This window comes from Gallus gallus, chromosome W, assembly GCF_016699485.2.
Source record: "Gallus gallus isolate bGalGal1 chromosome W, bGalGal1.mat.broiler.GRCg7b, whole genome shotgun sequence".
In the NCBI taxonomy this organism is placed as follows: Eukaryota; Metazoa; Chordata; class Aves; order Galliformes; family Phasianidae; genus Gallus; species Gallus gallus.
In genome coordinates, this window is record NC_052571.1 from 7,618,797 (window position 1) to 7,641,694 (window position 22,898).

Here is a 22,898-nt window from a genome sequence, read left to right on the forward strand (position 1 = left end):
GCATTTTCTGTGCATTCTGAACTGCATTCCTGTGTCTGTAGGGGAGGGTATAGAAATTCTGGGTACGGATGTTTGTGATTGTTAAGATTAATGTAAGTTAGGCCTCATGACTTCTCATTCTGTGCTAAGATATGTTTACTGGGAAAAGAGAGGACTAAAGCTAGTCCTGTGAAGAGAGCTGAAGAGTTCTTTCAAAAAGACAAGTTTGTTATGTTTGTAACTGGTGAATGCTGTGGGAAGGATATTCTTTCAGAAAGCAAAAACTGATTTTCAGCTTGAAGCCTATTAATCCACTGGCTGTAGAAACTGGGTTTAGGAGTTATACTGTTGTTGAGACAAGGGGAGAATGATTATGTCTTCGGTAAGAGCAGGTGTGAGGGTGGCTCAGGGACCTTTCTAGAATCCTTAATCCTTGTATTCAAAGTGATCATTAGGTCTTCATAACAGTCTCTGTTAAATTGGAAATGTTTACCTACTGCACTGGGTGTTAAATTTACTGAATAATAACAGCACTAGATTTCTTGAGACTGCTCTTCTGGACTGACTCAGGTCAAGGAAGCTTGCAATTGACAAAGCAGGAAAGATTTGTTCTAGGCTTCTTATCTTTGATTGGTGCTAATACTCCACAATTAGAATTGTAGGAGGCATTGTTTCTTTGGCATGCATCAGAATTGTTTATAGAATGGATATGTTTGGATAGTAGAAAATGAGCTGGATTTGAGGCAGTAAATGACCAGGAAACTTGCTTCGCCTAATTTCTATGCCTGGAAATTGACTTACAATTTCTGAGGGGGGGGGAAGTGAGTGGTTAATAGAATCAGAATTGGTCTTGCATTGTTTGGGTAGGTGAGATAGGAACTACCCAAATGGCAGCACCCAGCCTATTCCTCCTCTATTGGAGGAATGCTTTCTGGATAAGTCTATTGAGGGCAGAATAATGAAATTTTCTTGAGATAAGCTCTGGCAATCTGTGTGTTTGCAGTCCATTAACAGAGCAGTGTGGCATGGAGCTCCCAGAAGCTGAGATGTAACTCTAAAGACAGTGTTGATCAGCAAGGCTTAGGCATTCATGTCCCAGCAATGTTAAAAGTCTAGGCTTTGCTAAGGATCTGTTTAGTGTTTAAGCTATTGTGTGTAGCATGTGCATTGGTATAAGAACGTCAGTGTTTCTGTTTCAAGAACAGTTACCTGGAGTCTCAGTAGCTGAAATGAGGTGCTCATCTCTGTTTGTGAGTCTTCCTTGACTGCAAACCTTGCTAATGGGTTAGAGGACATCTGTAGAGTGTCAGACCTCTATGCAGGCATCAAAGCACTATCTATTAAAATGCAGTCTGGCTTGTGAAGCTGAGGAAGAAGTTGGATTTAGATTTAGGTTTTGCTGAGGAGCTCTTATAACCTGTATGGTGTTTTGATGACAACCGCTTAAGGGTGCATGTCTCTGAATGGGCTACTGAGCTGTCTTCCAGGTTGCTGGATTTTTATCCCATGGACCTCTGTCACTTCTGGAGTAGACAGAGGGTGACCTCCCTTTGAAATCAGTTTTTAAACTATAAGCAAAAACTTTGAACCTTGGCCTAAAGTTAAAGAATAACCGAGATGGGCACTTGATCAATACCTGACAAATATTAGTTATGCGAAATGGACAAACCTACAGTGGAGAAGCATCTAATTACTTGTGTATGCTACTACAGAATGTACCTTTAGGTTTAAAGGTTTCTTTACAAAAAGAAAAAAAGGAAAACCACTTTGAAGTAGCTGGAGTTTAATATTTTGTATTAATCTAGCCATTTCTTTCCCCTACAGTGCATCCAAAGCAGAGAACTGAAGGCTACTTGTTCTGGTCACTAACGAGTCTGTCTTTTACCATCCCAGTCACTTACTATATTCTAATGCTTTATTTCTGTGAAAAATATTTTTTAAAGACAATTGCCAACCTCTGAGCAGCAATGCTTCCTAGTCAAGCATGCAGATGGTTCACTGATTATTAAATTATAATGTAAATAGAAATTGTGGTAACATCTTGTCATCTCAGAATCACCTCTGGGTTTAAAAAAAAAAAAAGTATGCAGTCAAAATCATAACTTTTTTTCAATAGCCCTTGCTATTTGATAGTGAGGTGGGAGATATCTCACTTCTGCTCCTTTGTCTTCTATTTGTAAAAACGGTACCATCCCTAGTGTGCTACCAGCTGGGGACAGCAGCTTGAAGATAATTAAATGATAATCCAGGACAGAGAGAGACAGATTGTGCTACTTGCCTGTAGTATAACACTATACAAATCAAAGCATTCCTCAGAAACCTAGATTTTTGTCTCTATGCAGACAGTTCTACTGCACCAGAAGAACATGAACTAGAAAATTCCAGGCTCAGGTGCAAAGGCATTTCTAGGAGAACTGCTAGTGTAAACAGCAGTCTACATCAAGCCGTACTTATGGGGGATGCACAGTTTTCAGAGAGTCAGAGGTCTTTCTATGCCTACTGCAAGCACAAATGAAAATTACTCCAGGAAATCCGGAATATTTTAAAACTGAACATCTAGTAACAGCATGAGTAACATTTAACAGAAATCGGACTCATTTGACTGTCATGTATACTTCAAATTTGAGGAGTGACTGAAGGAACTGGGGCTGTTTAGTCTGGGGAAAAGGAGGCTGAGGGGAGACCTTATTGCTCTCTTCCAATATCTGAAAGGTGATTGCAGTGAGAGTGGGATTGGTCTCTTCTCACTAGTGACAGGTAACAGGACGAGGGGAAATGGCCTTAGGTTGTGCCAGGGTAAGTTTAGGTTGGATATCAGGAAAACCTTCTTTACAGAAAGGGTTGTTAAGCACTGGAATCGGATCACCAGAGAGGTGGTTGAGTCACCATCCCTGCATGTGTTTAAAAACCATTAGGATGTGGTGCTCAGGGATATGATTTAGCGGAGGGTTGTTAGTTAGGGTAGTATGGCTAGGTTGCAATTGGACTTGATGATCTTTAAGGTCTTTTCCAACCTGAGCAATTCTACGATTCTATGAAATTTATCTGCCAAAATTGTTATCTGACTTGCCAGTTGGCCAACTACTAACAAAAAAAATGCCTTTTTCTGGGGCCTCCAAGACCCACAACATATATGTATGCACATCCCAGGAATCTGTTTAAATAGCTTTGTTTGAGCCAATCTGTCTGTATACTGAGGAGCAGGAGTGCAATGACCAGTCAGCCCAGCTGGTCATCTACCAGGCTGTTTGCTTGTCCTTGGCTACTAATTGCTATTGGCAGACCTGGGTAGGGCCAAAAGCACCCAAAAACCTCAAGCCAGGGATTCAGTGAAATCCTGAATCATTGTGCAATGGTATCATAAAGTACACTGAAAGACCTCAGTCTTCTGAGCAACTCTGGAGTCAAAACTGACAGCCGTTTCCATTTTCTTTTCTCTTCTATAGGAGGATGTTTGGTAATATGGAGATTTTCCTCTTCATCCCCTTGCTTTCAAACTTCTTTAATAATATTCTGTTAGACATCCCTAACTAGGTGCACTCATCCCGAATCATAGAATGGTTTAGGTTGGAAGGGACCTTAGTATCAATAGACCTTCAATAGAGCACAAACACAATTTCAGTCTGTGTTAAGGTATCTTACTCTCACCACTGCCAGATCAAGATGAAACCATCTAGTGTATATCACAGAGAGAGATGCTCAAGCCCTCTGATCATTTTCATGGCCCTCCTCTGGACCTGTTCCAACAGCTCTGCATCTTTCTTGTGCTGGGGCCCCAGGCCTGGACACAGTACTCCAGATGGGACCTTATAAGAGTATGGGGAGACAATCCCCTCCTCATCCTGCTGCCACCCCTCTGTTGATGGAGCCCAGGATAAAGTTGGCCTTCCAGGCAAGAAAGAAGGGAACAGACTCTTTAGCAGAGTCTGTTGTGATAGGACAAGGGGAAATGTTTAGAGACTAAAAGAGGGAAGATTTAAACTGGATATGAGGAAAAAGTTGTATTTTCATTGTTGTTAGTTGTTTGTTTTGTGTTTTTTTTTTAACAATGAAGGTAGTGAAGCACTGGAACAGGATGCCCAGAGAGGTGTCAGATTTTCCATCCTTGGAGGCATTCTAGGTCAGGCTGGATGGGGCTCTGAGCACTCCGATCAAGCTGTAGATGTCCCTGTTCATTGCAGAGGAGTTGGACCAGATGGTCTTTAAAGGTCCCTTCCAATTCAAATGATTCTCTGATCCTGATATCCCTTCCAATCTGAAGATATCCTTAGATCATATGATCTTACAGTGCTGCTAATCCTCAGTAGTCTTATCAGCTCATAGATTGATGCTATTTTCTCATTGCTTGTTCAGGAAGAAATTAAACACAGTTATCAGAGATACCTTACCCCACTTGGATGTTTCAGTGCAATTCTCAAGATAGGTTGTATTCTCAAGATCGCATTAACACAATCCCATCCCATTTTTTTCCTTACTTAATGTTTATCACAAGACACAACTAGGGTAGCTTGTGCACACACATTTTACTTGTGTCTGAGTTACTCACCAATTCTAAATTAAAAGGGAACTGTCTGTTGTAGTAAGCGTCTGGCGGGGGCACGGGATGTACGGGACAGGCCTCTCCCTAAGCATAGAGAGACAGTGCTATCGTGCTGACCTTGATGCAGAGAAAACAGGAGAAGAAGAAGAATGAGAAAAGAATGTGGAGATGGCCAAATAGGGCACGGTGTTGTCTGGTATGAACCAATCAGAGTGGGACATGACAGCACGGTTTTGTAGGTAAAAATGTGATATAAGCTGTGTTTAGTAGTGAATAGAGGTCATTTTACCGCTCATCATATTGGTGTCACCTCGGTATATGGCCAAGCCGCAGGCTCCCCTAAGCAACGAACATCACAGTTGCCTGCGAAAGGCAACAAGTGGTGACCCCCGACGTGATGCTTAGGGGAATGAGTCGGCTGTCTGCTTGACGGGGCAGGAGCCCACCGCGGGGCGTTAGCACTTGCTGGGCGATGGAAGCCCGGGGACAAGCCCGGGGACAGAGGGAATCTGCAGTCACCCCTCTGTCGGCGGAGGTCGCGGACGAGCGACAAATATAGCCTCCGGAATCACGCCGGAGAAGAGCCTGGGATCCTGGTCTCAACTGGGAGGAGGATCGGAGGCGACATGGAAACCGTCATAAAGGCGATCGTTCACGCCTGTAAGATTTATCACGGGAAGCATGCTCCTTCTCAGAAGGAGAATGCAGCGGTCCTCTCGTTGCTTGAGAGGGAGGGGCTATTAACATCGCCCCACGAGATATATGACCAAAATAATTGGGATTCGATTACCGCTGCCTTATCCCAACGAGCAATGGTCACTCAGAAAACAGCGGAGTTAAAAACTTGGGGTCTGATACTGGGGGCGTTGAAATCGGCCAGAGTTGAGGGAAAGGTATTGGCAGAGGCTCGATACCTTTTGGGTCTCAGCGGAGGAGGCGAGACACGGGACCCGGTCGGGTCCGATGGGGACTCGGGAAAAGTTTCTTGCAGGGGCCGAGAGGAGACGGAGCCGCCAATGACTGTTGGCGAGATGGCGCTGGCTGAGCCGACCGCACTCAGTTCAAAAGAAGACAAACAACAAGAGAGTGAAAGTTCGTTGTCTCGTCCCCCTCTCCCGTATCCGAAACCCTCAGGCGAAACGTTGTATCCTTTATCAGAATTACGTCAGTGTTACCTGACTCAAGGGGGCGGAGGAAGCTGTGATCTACATGGGCAGGATCAACTTAGTGCCCACATGGGGAGGGACCAGACGAAAGGTCCGTCCAATGCGGACAGGGGGCATAGCCTACCGTCTCTGGTCACTCCCAGGGGCGGTAGTGTGAGTGATAGTGTAGAGGAGAAAGAAGGGACTGGCTTTGAGTGCAGGGGGAGGGATCAAATGACGGACTGGAATGGGATTAGATCGGAGGCTTTGGGGAAGGGTATAGTTCCAGAGGCATTCCGGGTGATTGTGAGTGATCGTGGTCCCGAATGGGTGCCGCCTGACCCCGGGGGTGTTACGCGCCTGGTGGAATTTATGGATAAAAGAGGCTTGAAATCGCCTCTGACATTAAATGCACTACAAACTTTGGCTGCACTGGGGCCTCTCTTCCCCCGTGACATCACAAACTTAATGCGTATGGTGCTCAGGCTGGTTCACTATACGTTATGGGAGACGGACTGGATGGCCGAGTTGGGGGGCCGTGCCGGGGCGACAGGGGTCGGCCCGCGCCGCTCCCTGCATGGGACCGGCATACAGCGGCTTTCAGGGAAGGCCGTGGGAGTGGCTTCGCCCCAGGGCCAGCTAGCGAGACTAAGGCCAGGGGAGCTAATAGCAGCCACAGATGCAATGGTGGAAGCGTTTAATAAACTTGTGCATAAGGCCGAACCACCTGCTCCATGCACAGATATTACCCAGGGCCCAAATGAATCCTTTCAAAGCTTTGCAGACAGGCTTTTAGCTGCTGCAGAGGGGTCTGATCTCCTGAAACTGGCCCAAAGGCTAGTGATCATTGACTGCCTGCAGCAGAAATCGCATGACAATGTTAAGGCATTGCTGCGAGCCGGCCCAAGTATGCTTAATACCCAGGGAGAAGTTATTCAGTATGTCTTAGATAAGCTCAAGGTGGCTCATTTAACTAATGAAGGGCTAGCCACAGCTATTGTCGTAGCTGTTGGCCTGCGACAGCAAAGATCGCTGCAGCAGCAAGGGCTGTGTTTCCGATACGGCCAGTATGGCCATGTTGGAGCACAGTGCCCCTGTGGGGGAGGTCAGTCAGGGCCTCCTGATCACAGGAAGGGCTTGCTATAGGGTATCAGTCATCGGGTATGTGGCAGTTAAACATCATGAATCTGGGAAATTCTGTGGGTACCATCGCGAAAAGTAATACCAGATATAAGTAACCTATCTGCAAAAACTGAGTCTAGGTGCGAGTTTTCTACAGAAATTCTTCATTGGCAAACCGAAGCCAACTCCAGAACAACTGAGGGACAGACGATGGGATCGAGAACCATTCATCAAGAGGAGCACTACACCTGCAACGCTGACACTTCCAATGTTGCCGATGTTTATGGTGTTCCTGGCGATTACAGCGTGTTGCAAACAACTACAATGGACGCAAGAACATCTGCAGAAGATTAAAGAAGAAAGTGAACCCTTTGGAAACTGGCTGAACAGACTGTTTGGGGGAACGGGTTCATGATTAAAGCAATTGCTTAAGGTTTTCGCAATAGGGTTTGCAATCTTTGTGTGTATTCTAATCTATCTTCCACGCTTTGTAGGATGCTTGTAGAACTGCCTTCAGCGAATTATGGAAAAGACTTTTGACTATCAGATTGAGTATCATAGACTGCGTGAAAAGTTGTAGAAGGGTTTAGGTTGTTGTGTTCATGCTGTAACGGGGCAAGGCTTGGCTGAGCACGGGAAAGGATTCCCTGTTGCTCTGATGTTTGCTTAAGATTTGTAGAAAGTAGTAGGAATAGTGTGCTGAAATATATTTAGGATTAGGCGTTTTGCGCTGCTTCGCGATGTACGGGTTAGGCGTGTGTGTAAGTAGTATTTAGCTTAGGGAGGGGGAGATGTTGTAGTAAGCGTCTTGCGGGGGCACGGGATGTACGGGACAGGCCTCTCCCTAAGCATAGAGAGACAGTGCTATCGTGCTGACCTTGATGCAGAGAAAACAGGAGAAGAAGAAGAATGAGAAAAGAATGTGGAGATGGCCAAATAGGGCACGGTGTTGTCTGGTATGAACCAATCAGAGTGGGACATGACAGCACGGTTTTGTAGGTAAAAATGTGATATAAGCTGTGTTTAGTAGTGAATAGAGGTCATTTTACCGCTCATCATATTGGTGTCACCTCGGTATATGGCCAAGCCGCAGGCTCCCCTAAGCAACGAACATCACGGTTGCCTGCGAAAGGCAACACTGTCTTCCACTAGCATTTAAGAATTGTGAAACAAACTGAATCTTGCTGTGTATATCACTTAGTTTCACGAATCACCCTACGGTGTTTGTTCATTTACCTGAAGTTAAAACAGGGCTCTGACTTACTGCTTATGGAGAGTTGATAAGAATGATTATTTAACATTCCCAAGTTCATGTATGTGAAATGACTCAAACAAGAGATCCATGAGAATACTGTAGCTTAATTTGGTGACACTGGAAATGAGTGCATGTTTTCCCCACCAGAAGGCATATTTCACAGCATTACAATACATGTTTCTCCTTACATCAGCAGCAACAGTATATCAGTGTGCTATTAACCCTATCTGGGCTGAAAGCAGGGGATGGGGAGGGTGCCATGCAGTGCTAACTCAAGTTATGGCAACTAAGTTTATGCATTTGATACACTGACTAAATACAGTCCTGTGAACAGAAAAAAAATATGCAGCTATGCTTTCTGTTTTGAGAAAGGAATTTGATAACAGATTGTCGATTGTTCCAGGTATACCTGGTCTCAGGAGAGAAGAATGAACTACAACTCTCAGAAGACTTCATTTTTCTGTTTCCATTTTCCATTCAGAGGGAAAGATATAACAGACTGGGAGTCACGAGACTTCTATCTTTGCTCTCTGGCTGTTATGCCTACAGCATTAGAGTAAAAACTTAGTTTTCGGAAACTCTCTTTTGCATTTTATTTGACTTATTAGCTTCAGTTCCAAGCATATTGTATTATATTGTATTATCTCACATTCCACTACTATATTTAATAAATTAAGTTTTTTTTCCATAGCTCATTGCTGCTGTTTTTCTTTGTCCAGGCCTGTCTCCATACCTTTTTCCTTTCCCTCCCCTTTCACAGGGTGTGGGTCCATGGGTCCCTTTGCCTCCTTGTCACAGCTGAACCATGATAAACTGTTTTCAAGGATGAACTATAGGAAAAATAAAATTTCATCAAAAAATGTTTGACGAATACCTTGAGAGATCACTAATTGGAACCACTGCCATTGAATAAGACTGATGCATTAGCTTCACAGAAACAAGGTAAAATATCCCACTAATCCCATAGAATCATAGAATTGCTCAGGTTGGAAAAGACCTTAAAGATCATCAAGTCCAATTGCAACCTAACCATACTAACCTAACTCTAACAACCTTCTGCTAAATCATGTCCCTGAGCACATCCAGGGATGGTGACTCAACCACCTCCCTGGTGATCCGATTCCAGTGCTTAACAACCCTTTCTGTAAAGAAGGTTTTCCTGATATTCAACCTAAACTTACCCTGGCACAACCTAAGGCCATTTCCCCTCGTGTTGTCACCAGTGAGAAGAGACCAGCCGTGCTCTCACTGTAAGCACCTTTCAGATATTGGAAGAGAGCAATAAGGTCTCCCCTCAGCCTCCTTTTCCTCAGACTAAACAGCCCCAGTTCCTTCGGTCACTCCTCGTAGGACATATTCTCCAAGCCCTTCACCAGCCTTGTTGCCCTTCTTTGGACCTGCTCCAGCACCTCAATGTCCTTTCTGTACTGAGGTGCCCAAAACTGAACACAGTACTCGAGGTGAGGCCTCACCAGTGCCGAGTACAGGGACAGGATTACTTTCCTAGTCCTGCTCACCACACCATTCCTGATACAAGCCAGGATGCCATTGGCCTTCTTGGCCACCTGGGCACACTGCTGGCTCATATTCAGCTGACTGTCCATCAGTACACCAAGGTCCCTTTCCGTCAGGCAGCTTTCCAGCCTCTCCTCCCCAAGCCTGTAGGGTTGCCTGGGGTTGTTGTGACCAAAATGCAGGACCCGACACTTGGCCCTATTGAAACTCATACCGTTAACCTTGGCCCATCGATCCAGTCTATCCAGGTCCCTCTGTAGTGCCCTTCTCCCCTCTGGCAGATCAACACTCCCTCCCAGCTTGGTGTCATCTGCAAACTTACTGAGGGTGCACTCAATCCCCTCATCAAGATCATCAATGAAGATATTGAACAGAAGCGGCCCCAGTACCAAGCCCTGGGTGACGCCACTTGTGACCAGCCACCAACTGGATTTAACTCCATTGACCACAGCTCTTTGGGCCTGGCCATCCAGCCAGTGTTTCACCCAGCAGAGCATATGCCCATCCGAACCATGGGCAGCCAGCTTCTCCATGAGAATGTTGTGGGGGACAGTGTCAAAGGCTTTACTGAAGTCCAGGTAGACCACATCAACAGCCTTACCTTCATCCACTAAGCAGGTCACCTTGTCATAGTACAAAATCAGGTTTGTCAGACAGGATCTACCATTCGTAAACCCATGCTGACTGGGCCTGATCCCCTGGTTGACCTTTAATTGGTCCATGATGGCTCCCGAGATTATCCGTTCCACAACCTTCCCTGGCACCAAGGTGAGACTGATATGTCTGTAGCTACCAGGATCATCCTTCCGGCCCTTTTTGAAGATGGGCATCGCATTTGCCAGTCTTCAGTCTGCTGGGACATCTTGGTTAGCCAGGACTGCCGAAGGATGATGGAGAGTGGCTTGGCAACCACGTCCGCCATCTCCCTCAGCACTCTAGGGTGCAATCCATCTGGCTCCTTGGACTTGTGAGTGTCCAGCTTTCGGATCAGGTCCAAAACCATCTCATCGTGGATTATGCAGGGCCTATTCTGTTCCTCATCCCTATCCACCAGTGCAAGGGGCTGTGTGCCCAGGGAGTAACAAGTCTTACTATTAAAGACTGAGGCAAAGAAGGCATTAAGTACCTCAGCCTAATCCTGATCCTTGGTCGCCATGTTGCCCTCGGCGTCCAACAAGGGATGGAGATTCTCCCTAGCCCTCCTCTTGCTGTTGATGTATTTATAGAAATATTTACTGTTGTCCTTTACCTTAGTGGCCAAGTTCAGTTCTAACTGGGCTTTGGCTTTTCTAATTTTCTCCCTGCACAGCTTCACTGGGTACTTGTAATCATCATAAGTAGCTTGCTCATTCTTCCAAAGACCATAAACTTTCCTTTTGTTCTTGAGTTCCAGCCAAAGGTCTCTGTTCAGCCAGTCTGGCTTCCTTGCCCATCGGCTCGTCTTCATAGAATCATATCATAGAATCATAGAATGGCCTGGGTTGAAAAGGACCATAATGATCATCGAGTTTCAACCCCCTGACTTGGGTATGGTCAGCTCCTGCACCTTTAAAATACCTTCCTTAAAGTATTCCCAGCCTTCCTGGGCTCCCATGCCCTCCAAAACTACCTCCCAAGGGACCCTTTCAACCATGGTCCTAAAGAGGCTAAAGTCTGCCCTCCGGAAGTCCAAGGTGGCAGTTCTTCTGACTCCCTTCTGTGATTCAACAAGGATCAAGAAATCTAGTATCTCGTGATCACTATGCCCCAGATGGCTTCCAACCTTTATATTCCCCACAAGACCTTCTCTGTTAACAAACAGCAGGTCCAAGATTTTGCTTCCCCTTGTTGTTTCCTTCACCAGCTGTGTCAGGAAGTTATCTCCCACACACTCTAGGAACCTCCGGGACTGTTCCCTATCTGCTGCATTATAAATCCAGTAGATGCCTGGGAAGTTGAAGTCCCCCACAAGAACAAGGGGGAGATGGTTTTGTTGATCTCCTTGTCAAGTTTTAATAAAAAATAATATTCAAGATTAAAATGTTTTATTACTTATATGTATTAACTATATTATATATTTTATTGGGGCTGCTCCAAAAGTAATGCATTTTATTTTATGATGTTGGCCCACAACATCAGTGGTGGATGTTGGTGGTATGACAGTAAAGGTTGAACCTTCCCACCAATATCCCATTACATTTTGTTGTTGTGTGACAGATGGCAGGAGAGGGACATTCTGACAGAATGTTGTCTGACATGGAAATGCGTATGAAGCAAAGGTGTGTCATTGATTTCCTCCATACAGGAAAAGTGGCACCCACTGACATTCATCACCACTTGTGAACATTTATGGAGGCCAAACAGTGGATGTGAACACAGTGAGGCAGTGGGTGGTGTGTTTCAGCTGCAGTGGCAGTAGGTCACCCCCGCTGATGTGGGTTTTTACCTGCATGGCATGCAGGCTCCTGTTCATCACTGACAAATATGCAGAGCTAATGGTGATGACTGCGTTGAAAAATAGTGTTTTGTAGCTGAGAATTTGCTCTATCATATAGTGTTACTGTGCTCATTATATCTGTTGTAGTTTCCATGGAAATAAATAGGAGACATTACTTTTGGAGTGGTCTACATATATGCAGCCCAAGACGATTCCTCTTCACTCAGTGCAGCCCAGGCAAGCCAAAAGGTTGGACACTCATGACACAGAGTCTGTGCTTTTGGCAGCATAGATACAAAGCCACCTCTTTACAGTGCCATACCTACCACACAGTTTAAAGATAGCTGCAGAGGATACTGTTTGAAAGTAAGTTGAAAAAACATCAATGGTCAGGAGGAAATATCCCACTCTGCACTGGGGATAAAAACTAAGCTTTATGCATGTAGCGTGGTTGTTTTTTTCCAGTCATAATAAGCTTCCTCAGAAGAAAAACAAGTTTTGAAGAATATTCTAGGAACAGCAGGTGAGTTGCAAGTTTCAGTTCATATAGAATGTATTCTGCAAGTATAAAAATATATTATTTGCTTACAGATTATACTTCTCAATCTCTGAATCCCTGAATAAGCTGTGAAAGTGAGTGTTGAAATTACTACAAACTGCATAGTTCAAGTCTTCATTTCAACATGAGACTAACTACTTGGTCTTTATATAAACTCAAGCCTATCTCCTATTTTCAAAAGTTTAATCTAACTGCCCCCTCCCCAGACGCATTCAAATCCAGGCTGGATGGGGCTTTGAGCATCTTCCTTTCACTATTTCAGCATCTGAAATTTCACCTTTTCTATTCTCCAGACATAGTTCTTCAGAACAATTGGTTTGTAGATATTTGTAACAGTGAGAGGCATCCTGTGGACTACAGAGGACACAGCACACTCCACAGTGTGCTGAGTCCAACCCACGACCTATGGGCCACATGCAGCCTGGTGCTGCCCATCCTGCAGCTGCCTCCTGCCCCATGCCACTGTGGCAGTGGCTCTTCCCCACAATGAGGCCTGACCCCAGGAACACACCAATTGCTCACAAGAACCAAACAGCAATGTGCTATTAACCCTATCTGTGCTGAAATGAGGGCACAGAGAGGGCACCATACAGTGCTCACTCAAGTTATGGCAAGTAAGTTTATGCATTTTGATACATTGACTAAACACAGGTCTATGAACAGCAAAAAATATGCAGCTGTGCTTTCCATTCTGATTAAGAAATTTAAGAATAGGCTTCAAGACTGCTGAAAAAATAATCCATTTTTTATTATATTTGCATTTCTATTTTCTGTTGACATAAATTACTTGTGAATTTTCAAATTGAATGTATAGAGATATTCAACGCAAAGATAAATTTGATCATGTCTCTTTACCAGACCCAATTAAGATAAGGAGAGAGAACAAATTTACTACAAATGGTAGAAGAATGTAAAATAATAATAAGAAAGAGAGTTACAATTAATAATTCAAATGATAGATAGAGGAATGCTATGACTCTGCTTCTCTCTGCACTGCCAGAACCCAGAAGCCATCGGAGATCATGTGGAGGCTCTTGGGAAATGTAGTACATCTCAGTGTATCTTCCTCTTGGAGAGTCAGAACTCACATGAGACTGCTGGAGAACACGAGACCAGGAAGTATAGCTCCGCAGAGCACTGTGCCTCTGCACCCAACAGCCTGTCACATTATGTCGTGATATGGAATACTGATATAACCAGGACAATATTCGCTCCTTATTCCATATCATGACATCATGCTTAAACTGTACAGTACAATATATACACACATATAAATCATAGCAGCGATAATTAACATTAACGTATGCATATATATATATAACTACTGACTGTTTTCTCCTAGCATCGTTACCCTGCGGTATACATTGAATATGACCATTTTCTTGCATTATCCACCAAGTAAATCCAGGTCCTTGAGCAAAAGCAACCCCACAAGTAAGCTTGCCCTTGCCCGAGGCTGGGACAACCCACACTGTTTTCCCCAGTATGTTCTTACCTTATCCCCTTCTACAGTACGTACAAGGCTGGATTGAGCAGGGCCATCTCGACTGGCAGACCCTCAAGTATTGACTAACCAAGTAGCCTCTGCTAGATGTTTATCCCAGTGTTCGAATGTTCCGCCACTCATTGCTTTCAGCAAGGCTTTCATCATGCCTGTCGCGTGATATCATGATATGGAATACTGATATAATCAGGACAGAACTATCTTATCAGAGACAAATATCCCTTGCTTCTCAATCACACCTTATTCATGTCATCACTTTTTTGTAGTGTGTACATTTGTGAACAACTGTTTTCAAGGATGAAGCATAAGAAGAGTAAAATTTCATCAAAAATCTCTGACAAACACCTTGAGACCTCACTCAGAATTGCAGCTACTTCAGTTGAACCAGACCATGTCATGGTTTTATGATTTTTGGTTATCAGTATTCCACATCACAACATCATGCAGTGTACTGGGAGTTAAAGAGCAAATGCTTTAGTTCCAGGTACCTGTCTGGAAGAGAAGAACTTCGTTCCCCAAGAGCCTTTTCGAGTACTGTTATCATTCCTGCTCAAGGGAACAGATATAAGGGCGCAGGTCATCTGACTCCCTCCCCTCTTCTCGTCTCGCCGTGTTCCCTGTTGGATCGGCTCGCTAGAGCTGCGCCCGACTGCAGGCAAGGCTTCAGTATTAGCGTAAGGCCTTTGGCTCTCGGACAATCTTTCTCTCAATTATTGTTGATTTATATTGTATTATAGTGTGTAATCTTACATTCCGATACTATATTTAGTAAATTAGTTTGTTTCTCCTCAGATCGTTGAGGAGATCATTGCCGCTGTTTTTAATTATTTTGGGGTCCCCTGTTTCCCTTCCTGGAGGTGCGGATTTTGTGAAATCCCTCCGCCCCACTAGTCGCGGAACCAGGCCGGACCAGCCCTTAAACGGTTGACATTTTTGGTGGAGAATGCGGGCAAACAGCTGCTTTTTAGCTTTTTAGAACAAATCTCTCTCTGCTCTCGGAGAGCTTCATTGGGAAAGTTTATCTCTTTCATAGGTGCTCACTGAAAACTTGACCTTGAAAGTCCAGGCGGACTGCCAATATTCTGAGATATTTTGTAAACTTTGAGCACTGCTATCTTGCTTTAGTAAAGAGGAAGGAAAAAAAATGATTCTGCTCTCTGTTTTAAACCAGTTTGTAGGGAGAGCTACTAATTTCACAGAACTTGTGATTCTGAAGCAGGTTCCCAGTCTCTCTTGCGAATCCTTTATGGATTGTTTGAATGCTCACCTGACCACGTTGTCAATCTCCCTGAATGCACTGTTTGCCATTGTAATTATTTCACTCAGTATCTGGAATTATCGTATTCTGAAGAAGTCCCCTCCAAAACCAGAGAATACTGAGTGGCAGGGTGTATGGAGAGACTTGGGAGAGACTTTAGAGAGATGAACATGTTCGGTGTCATGGAACTTTACTCCTGAACACCTAAAAGATCCTGAGAGCCTGAACAGATATTTGAGACAGAGATGTTGCGGCCTAGGCAGATCTGAGGAGGCACAAATGATTTGGGGCCTGGCTAATGCGTATCGGGCCTTATTTAATACTATCCCAGAGAGGGAAAGAATTCTAGAAATTGAGAGAAGGATTGTCCAAGCCGAGAAGGAGAGTCTCTGGGCCGAGCGAAAGGGTTTCCAAGCCGAGAAGGATAATTTCCGGGCTGAGCGAGACACACTCCAGTTCGAGAGGAACACCCTCAAGTCCGAACAGGATGTACTCCGAACTGAGCAAGATGCCCTCCAGCACGCACAATTCAGTCTCCAAAGTGAGATAACCAAAATTCAGTCTCATCAAGCCAAGCTCAAATCTGAACTAAGCACTCTCATAATTCAGCGAGATAGACTCCGAGACAAGCTGGAGAGTAAGAGCATCGGGACTGACCAACCTGATCAACCGCAGGAGGCACCAGAATCGATGTCAGTTGCCCTGTAAGAGGACGGAAAACGAAACGAATTTCCACTCAGTTAGAACAGAAGAAAGAGGAGGAGGGTGTAGTAGTGGAAGCAGTCAATGTAAGAGAAGAGGAGGAGGGTGAAGTAGAAGAAGCAGGCGATGTAAGAGAAGAGGAGGAAAGAGGTCCAGTGGAGTGGCTCCAAGGAACTGGAGTACCCATGCCCTCAATAAGACTGCATGCACAAACACCAAGGAGGGCAGGAAGTCCTGAAAGAGCAGGAGGTGAGCAAGACATCATAACCATTGTGGATAGATCTTTGAAAATGAACGAAATTCGTGGTCTGAGAAAGGACTTCACACGCCACCCCAATGAGCCTATTGTCACCTGGTTACTTCGATGCTGGGACAGTGGCCCAGCTGATGCATTAGCTTCACAAAAACAAGATCAAATATGCCACTGCTTTTATGGTTTTGTTGTCTTTTTTTTTGTTGGAATAAAAATACTAAAGATTAGCATATGTTTTGTTACTTATATACATGAACTATATTATATATTTTATGAGAGCTGCTCCAAAAGTAATGCCTTCTATGCCCATGACATCAGAGGCAGATTGTGGTGGTATGGCAGTAGAGGTTGAACCTTCCCACCAATATTCCATTACATTTGTTACTGTATGAGAGATGACAGCAGAGGGGCAGTCTGACACAATGGCATCAGATGTGGAAGTGTGTATGAAGCAAAGGTGTGTCATTGAATTCCTCTGCAGAAAAAAATGGCACCCACTGGCATTCACTTACACTTGCTGAACATTTGTGGAAACCAGACAGTGGATGTGAGCACAGTGAGGTGGTGGGTGGTGCGTTTCAGCTCTGGTGACAGCAACAGTGGATCACCTCCACTGGTGCAGCTTTTGAGGAGTGCGACATGCAGGCTCTTGTTCACTGATGGTGAAAATACATTCCTAATAGTGGTGACTATGATGAAAAATAGTGTTTTGTAGCTGAGAATGTGCTCTATCAAATAGTGTTATTGTGCACTTTGTATCTGTTGTAGTTTCCATGAAAATAAATAGGAGGCATTACTTTCAGAGTGACCTATGTCCCAAGACAATTCCTCTTTACTCGATGTGACCCAGGAAAGGCAAAAATTTGGACATCCATACAGATTCACAGAATAACACAGTGGCCCGGGTTGGAAGGGACCTCAAGGATCATGAATCTCCAACCTCCCTGCCACAGGCAGGGCCACCAACCTCCCCATTTAATACTAGACCAGGCTGCCCAGGGGCCCATGCAACCTGGCCTTGAACACCTCCAGGGACGGGGCACCCACAACCTCTCTGGGCAACCTGTTCCAGCACCTTACCACTCTCATAGTAAAGAAGTTCCCCGACATCCAACCTAAATCTTCCCTCCTTGAACTTAAAACCATTTCCCCTTGTCCTGCTGTTGTCTATCCTTTCAGAGAGTTGACTCCCCTCCTGTTTATAGGCTCCCTTTAAGTACTGAAAGGCTGCAATTAGGTCACACTGCAGCCTTCTCTTCTCCAGGCTGAACAAGCCCAGCTCCCTCAGCCTGTCTTCTTACGGGAGGTGCTCCAGCCCTCTGATCATCTTCGTGGCCCTCCTTTGGACCCTCTCCAACAGCTCCCTGTCTTTCTTGTACTGGGGGCTCCAGACCTGGACACAGAACTCCAGATGGGACCTTACCAGGGCAGAGTAGAGAGGGACAATCACTTCCCTGTCCCTGCTGGCCACCCCTCTTCTGATGGAGCCCAGGATACCATTTGCTTTCCGAGCTGCAAGAGCACACTGCTGGCTCATGTTAAGTTTTTCATTCATCAGGACCCCCAGGTCCTTCTCTGCAGGGCTATTCTCAAGGAATGCTCCTCCCAGTCTCTATATATGCCTGGGATTCCTCTGGCCCAAGTGCAAAACCTTGCACTTTACTATGTTGAACCTCATTAGGTTCACCTGGGCCCACCTTTCAAGTCTGTTGAGGTCCCTCTGAATGGCATCCCTTCCTTCCATTGTGTCAACCGCACCACAGCCACTGACAAAGATGTTAAAGAGTACTGGTCCCAAGACAGACCCCTGGGGGATGCTGCTCATTACCAGCCTCCACCTAGACATAGAACCATTAATCATCACTCTGTCTGCGGCCTTTCAACCAATTCCTTATCCATCGGGTGGTCCACCTGATGATTCATGATCCTTGAGGTCCCTTCCAACCTGGGCCATTCTGTGATTCTGTAAAGATTCATGGCCTTGTGGAAAGTTATGGCTGTTCTCAGGTAGTATTTAAAACATATTTTATGACATAGGCATGTATACATGTCTACTCATTGCTGCAATACATAGCCAGAAAAAGTGACAAAATGGAGCAAGTAATTATTCCAAATTAGCAGAACAATGATATCTTAATATGGCAAGTCCAGACAGTACTATACTGCTGGAAACCACAGTACAAATGTTAAGTTTGTATCTTTGCTGTTTGCAAGTATTACTGTGCCTTTGCTTTGGCACTGTTACTTGCACTAGTTTAAGGCTGTTACTTTGCTGTGTAAGTACACATTACAGATAAATTTTTCATAGCCCAGAGTGAGCACATGCAGGTCAAGCTCAGTGTATTCAAGTCCAAAGGGCAATTTCAATTTTGCCAGGTTCAAGCTGGGCAACGATTAACTTTGAAGTTTCACAGTTAACCTGATAACTCTCCCTGTTTAATATATCATTGCTTACTTGATATTCAGAGAGCCTTATTTCAGGGACCTAACTCAGTAAGTAGCCTCCCTTGGCTTCCGCAAAGCCAATGGCACTGGAGGTACTCCTCTGCAGGCTGATTAATGGCAATTGGGGTGCAGAAAGGCTGTTGAGAGGATCCTTTTCCTCTGTGTTTCAGTAGGAAAACCAACCACATTTAGCTTGTAGCCATTGATCATCCACCATGCATCATAGAATCATAGAATGGCTTGGGTTGGAAGGGATCCCAAGGATCAAGTTCCAGCCCCCATGCCCCTGTTATAGTACATCACCACTCTCTCAGTAAAAAACTTCCCTCTGACATCTAATCTAAATCTTCCTTCCTTTAGTTTAAAACCATTCCCCCTTGTCTTATCACTATCTACCCATGTAAAAAGTTGATTTCCTTCATGTTTACAAACTCACTTTAAATACTGAAGGGCCACAATGAGGTCTCCCTTCAGCCTTCTCTTTTCATTCTTTGCAAAGTCCTCAGTTTCCTCTTTGATTATAATACAGCCTAGCAAGGTACAACACGGAATGTCCAGACATGCAAATGACTACATCTGCCTCCGGTTCAGGTCTTGTAATTCTCAAGAGATGGATGACTGCATACCCTGATGATCTGGACATAGCTAGTAGAATATGCAGCTATTAAAAAGGTGGCTATTGTCTTCCTCTGTTCTTTCACAGTGCAACTCACTGGACATGGCAGACTGTCTACCACAAAATACTTGTAACGAAGCTTAGAAAGTATGGGATAGATGGGTGAACAGTGAGGTGGATTGAAAACTGGCTGACTGGCAGAGCTCAGAGAGTTGAGCAGCAGTGCAGAGTCTGATTGGAGGCCTGTAGCAAGCAGTGTTCCCCAGGGCTGGGTACTGGGCAAGGTCTTGTTCAACATCTTCATCAGTGGCCTGGATGAAGGGATAGAAACTACCCTCAGCAAGTTTGCTGGAGATACAAAGCTCAAATAACTGACTGTCAGTGGTTTACAGGCTGGTTCGGCCTGGTTCCGTGACTAGTGGGGCAGAGGGATTTCACAAAATCCGCACCTCCAGGAAGGGAAACAGGGGACCCCAAAATAATTAAAAACAGCGGCAACGATCTGAGGAGAAACAAACTAATTTACTAAATACAGTATCGGAATGCAAAATAACACACTATAATACAATATGATTAGAATTGAAGCAAATAAATCAAATATACTGAGAGAGTATCTGAAAGCTGTAGGCCTTACAGTAGTGCTGAGGCAATGCGTGTGGTTAGGACGAGCAACAGGGAGGAGAGCCGAAGGAAGAAAGGGAAATCAGGTGACCTTTCCAGGGGTTTTATCTCCTCTCTGACCACAAAGCCCCCTGGGGTATGTAGTTCTTCTTTTCTTCCGGACAGGTGCATGGAACTGGAGAATTAACTCTTTAACTCCCAGTGCACTACATGATGTTATGATGTGGAATACCAATAACCAAAAATCATAAAACTATGACACTGACACACCAGATGGCTGTGCTGCAATTCAACAAGACCTGGACAGACTGAGTTGTATGGAGAAGAATCTGATGAGCTTCAACAAAAGCAAGTGTATGGCCCTGCACCTGGGGAGAAATAACCATATGCATTGGTACAGGTTAGGGGATGACTTGCTGTCACAGTTTGAACGGGTTAAACCACATGACAGAGTGCCTTTTTCCCATGGGGAAAGAAAAGGGGGAAAAGATTGGCAAAAATAAAGGAAAAAAAATCAATTATTGAGATAAGGAGAGAAAAAATTTATTAAAGTAGTAAAGGAATCATACAATCATATCATAGAATCATAGAATGGCCTGGGTTGAAAAGGACCACAAAGGTCATCCCTTTTTTAATGCAGCCCAGAACACAGTTGGCCTTGAGGGCTGCAAGCGCACACTGCTGACTCATGTCCAGCTTTTCGTCTACCAGGACCCCCAAGTCCTTCTCCGCAGGGCTGCTCTCAAGGAGATATACTCCCAGTTTGTATAAATACCTGGGATTGCCCCGACCCAAGTGCCGCACCCTTATTGAACCTCATTCGGTTTTCCTGGGCCCACTTCTCCAGCCTGTCCAGGTCCCTCTGGATGCCTTCCCTTCCTTCCAATGCACTTCTCAGCTTGGTGTCATCTGCAAACTTGCTGAGGGTGCACTCGATGCCATTGTCTATGTCATTGATGAAGATGTTGAAGAGCACCAGTCCCAAGACCGACCCCTGAGGGACACCGCTTGTGACTGGCCTCCACCCTGACACAGACCCATTAATCACAACCCTTTGGCTGAGACTAGCCAACCAATTCTTAATCCACCAAACAGTCCATCCTTCAAATCCACACCTCTCCAATTTAGACTGAAGGATGTGGTGAGGGACCATGTCAAAGGCTTTGCAGAAGTCCAGATAGATGACATCCATCACTCTTTCCCCATCCACCGAAACCGTCACTCCATCATAGAAGGCCACCAGATTGGTCAGGCAAGATCTGCCCTTGGAGAAGCCATGCTGGCTGTCTCAGATCACCTCTTTGTCTCGTATGTGCCTTAACATAGCTTCTAGGAGGATCTGCTTCATGATCTTCCCAGGTACAGAGGTGAGGCTCACCGACCTCTAGTTCCCCAGGTCCTCCTTTCTCCCTTTCTTAAAAATGGGAGTAATGCTTTCCTTTTTCCAGTCACCGGGGACTTCACCAGACAGCCATGATTTTTCAAATATGATGGAGAGTGGCTTGGCAACCACATCAGCCAGCTCTTTCAGAACCCTAGGATGGAAATCATCCAGCCCCATGGACTTATACATGTAAAATTTCATGAGGAGGACTCGGACTTGTTCCACCGTTACAGTGGGACAGAAACCACTCCCCACACCCTCAACTAGAGGCTCGTGGTCCTGGCAGACATGGGAAGCCTGACCACCCGTGAAGACTTAGGCAAAGCACTCAGTGAGTACCTCAGCTTTTTCTATGTCTGAGGAGGCCAGCTCCCCATTACCTTTCATCAGGGGGGGAACACTCTCCTTGGCCTGCCTCCTCCTGCCTATGTACCTGTGAGAACCCCTTCCTGTTATCTTTCACATCCCTCGCCAAATTCAGATCCATCTGCACCTTGGCTTTCCTAATCCTATCTCTACACACACGGACAACAGCCCTGTATTCCTCCCAGGATACACAACCCTGCTTCCACTTACTGTACATTTCACTCTTTTCTTTCAGTTTAAGCTGCAGGTCCTTGCACAGCCACGACGGTCGCCTGCCTCCCCTGCTCAACTTCTTCTGGGGGAAGGAGAGCCGTTGTGTTCTCAGAAGGGTGCCCTTAAAGATCTGCCAGCTCTGTTCTGTACCCATGCCCTTAAGGACAGTTTCCCAGGGGATCCCAGTCAGCAGTTCCTTGAGCAGCTGGAAGTTTGTTCTCCTAAAGCACAGGGTCCTGGCTCTGCTTTTTGCCAGGCCCGCATTCTTCAAGATCACAAACTCCACCAGGGCATGGTCACTACAGCCCAGGCTGCCTCCAGTCTTGACCTCTCTCCTCTGCACTGATGAGCACCAGGTCCAGTAAGGCTTCACCTTGGGTTGGTCCATCTATTACCTGGACTAGGAAGTTGTCCTCAGCAGACTCCAGGAATCTCCTGGATTGTCTGCCACTCGCTGTGCCACTATCCCAGCATATATCTGGGTGGTTGAAATCCCCCATCAGGGCAAGAGCCCACGAGCACGACACCTCCTGCAGTTGAAGCAAGAAGGCCTCGTTGACAGCCTCCTCCTGATCAGGTGGCCTGTACCAGACCCTAGCCACTAGATGCCCTTTACTGGACCCATCCCTGATTTTACCACATAAGCTCTCAACCTGATCATGGCTGTTCCTCCAACACAGCTCTTCACAATCTATCCACTTCCTAACATTGAGGGTTTTGTGATTTTTGTCGTCGGTATTCCTGATCAGAACATCATGTAAAACAACGGGAATTAAAGAGTTAATGTACTGGTTCTGTGGACTGCCTTTTATGGGCATTTTGGGTCTTTGGATAGTAGGGGAGGAGCAGCATTCCTGGAGGACCTGGCACATGGAGGAAGGAAAGGTGGAGCTACTGGCAGGACACCCACCGCTTGCTCGCTCGCTTGCTCTCTCTCTCGGTTTGCCACAGAGAAAAGCACATGCTTCCCCTGCAGTCTACTAGAGTATGACTACTTTGTCTACA

The 22,898-nt window shown here is 45.3% G+C and overlaps 1 protein-coding gene across 1 annotated transcript; it reads left to right on the forward strand.

The window, feature by feature from the left end:
- The first annotated feature begins 5,638 nt into the window (after positions 1-5,638).
- LOC121108212 lies at positions 5,639-8,722 on the forward strand. Its single transcript, XM_040655255.1, has one exon. The coding sequence runs from the start codon at positions 5,755-5,757 to the stop codon at positions 6,808-6,810; it is 1,056 nt and encodes a 351-aa protein (XP_040511189.1). The 5' UTR covers positions 5,639-5,754; the 3' UTR covers positions 6,811-8,722.
- The last annotated feature ends 14,176 nt before the right edge of the window (positions 8,723-22,898 follow it).

Excerpts from the sequence above, each read along its gene's own strand:
- LOC121108212 (XM_040655255.1), top strand. The coding sequence starts at position 5,755 with ATGGGGAGGGACCAGACGAAAGGTCCGTCCAATGCGGACAGGGGGCAT.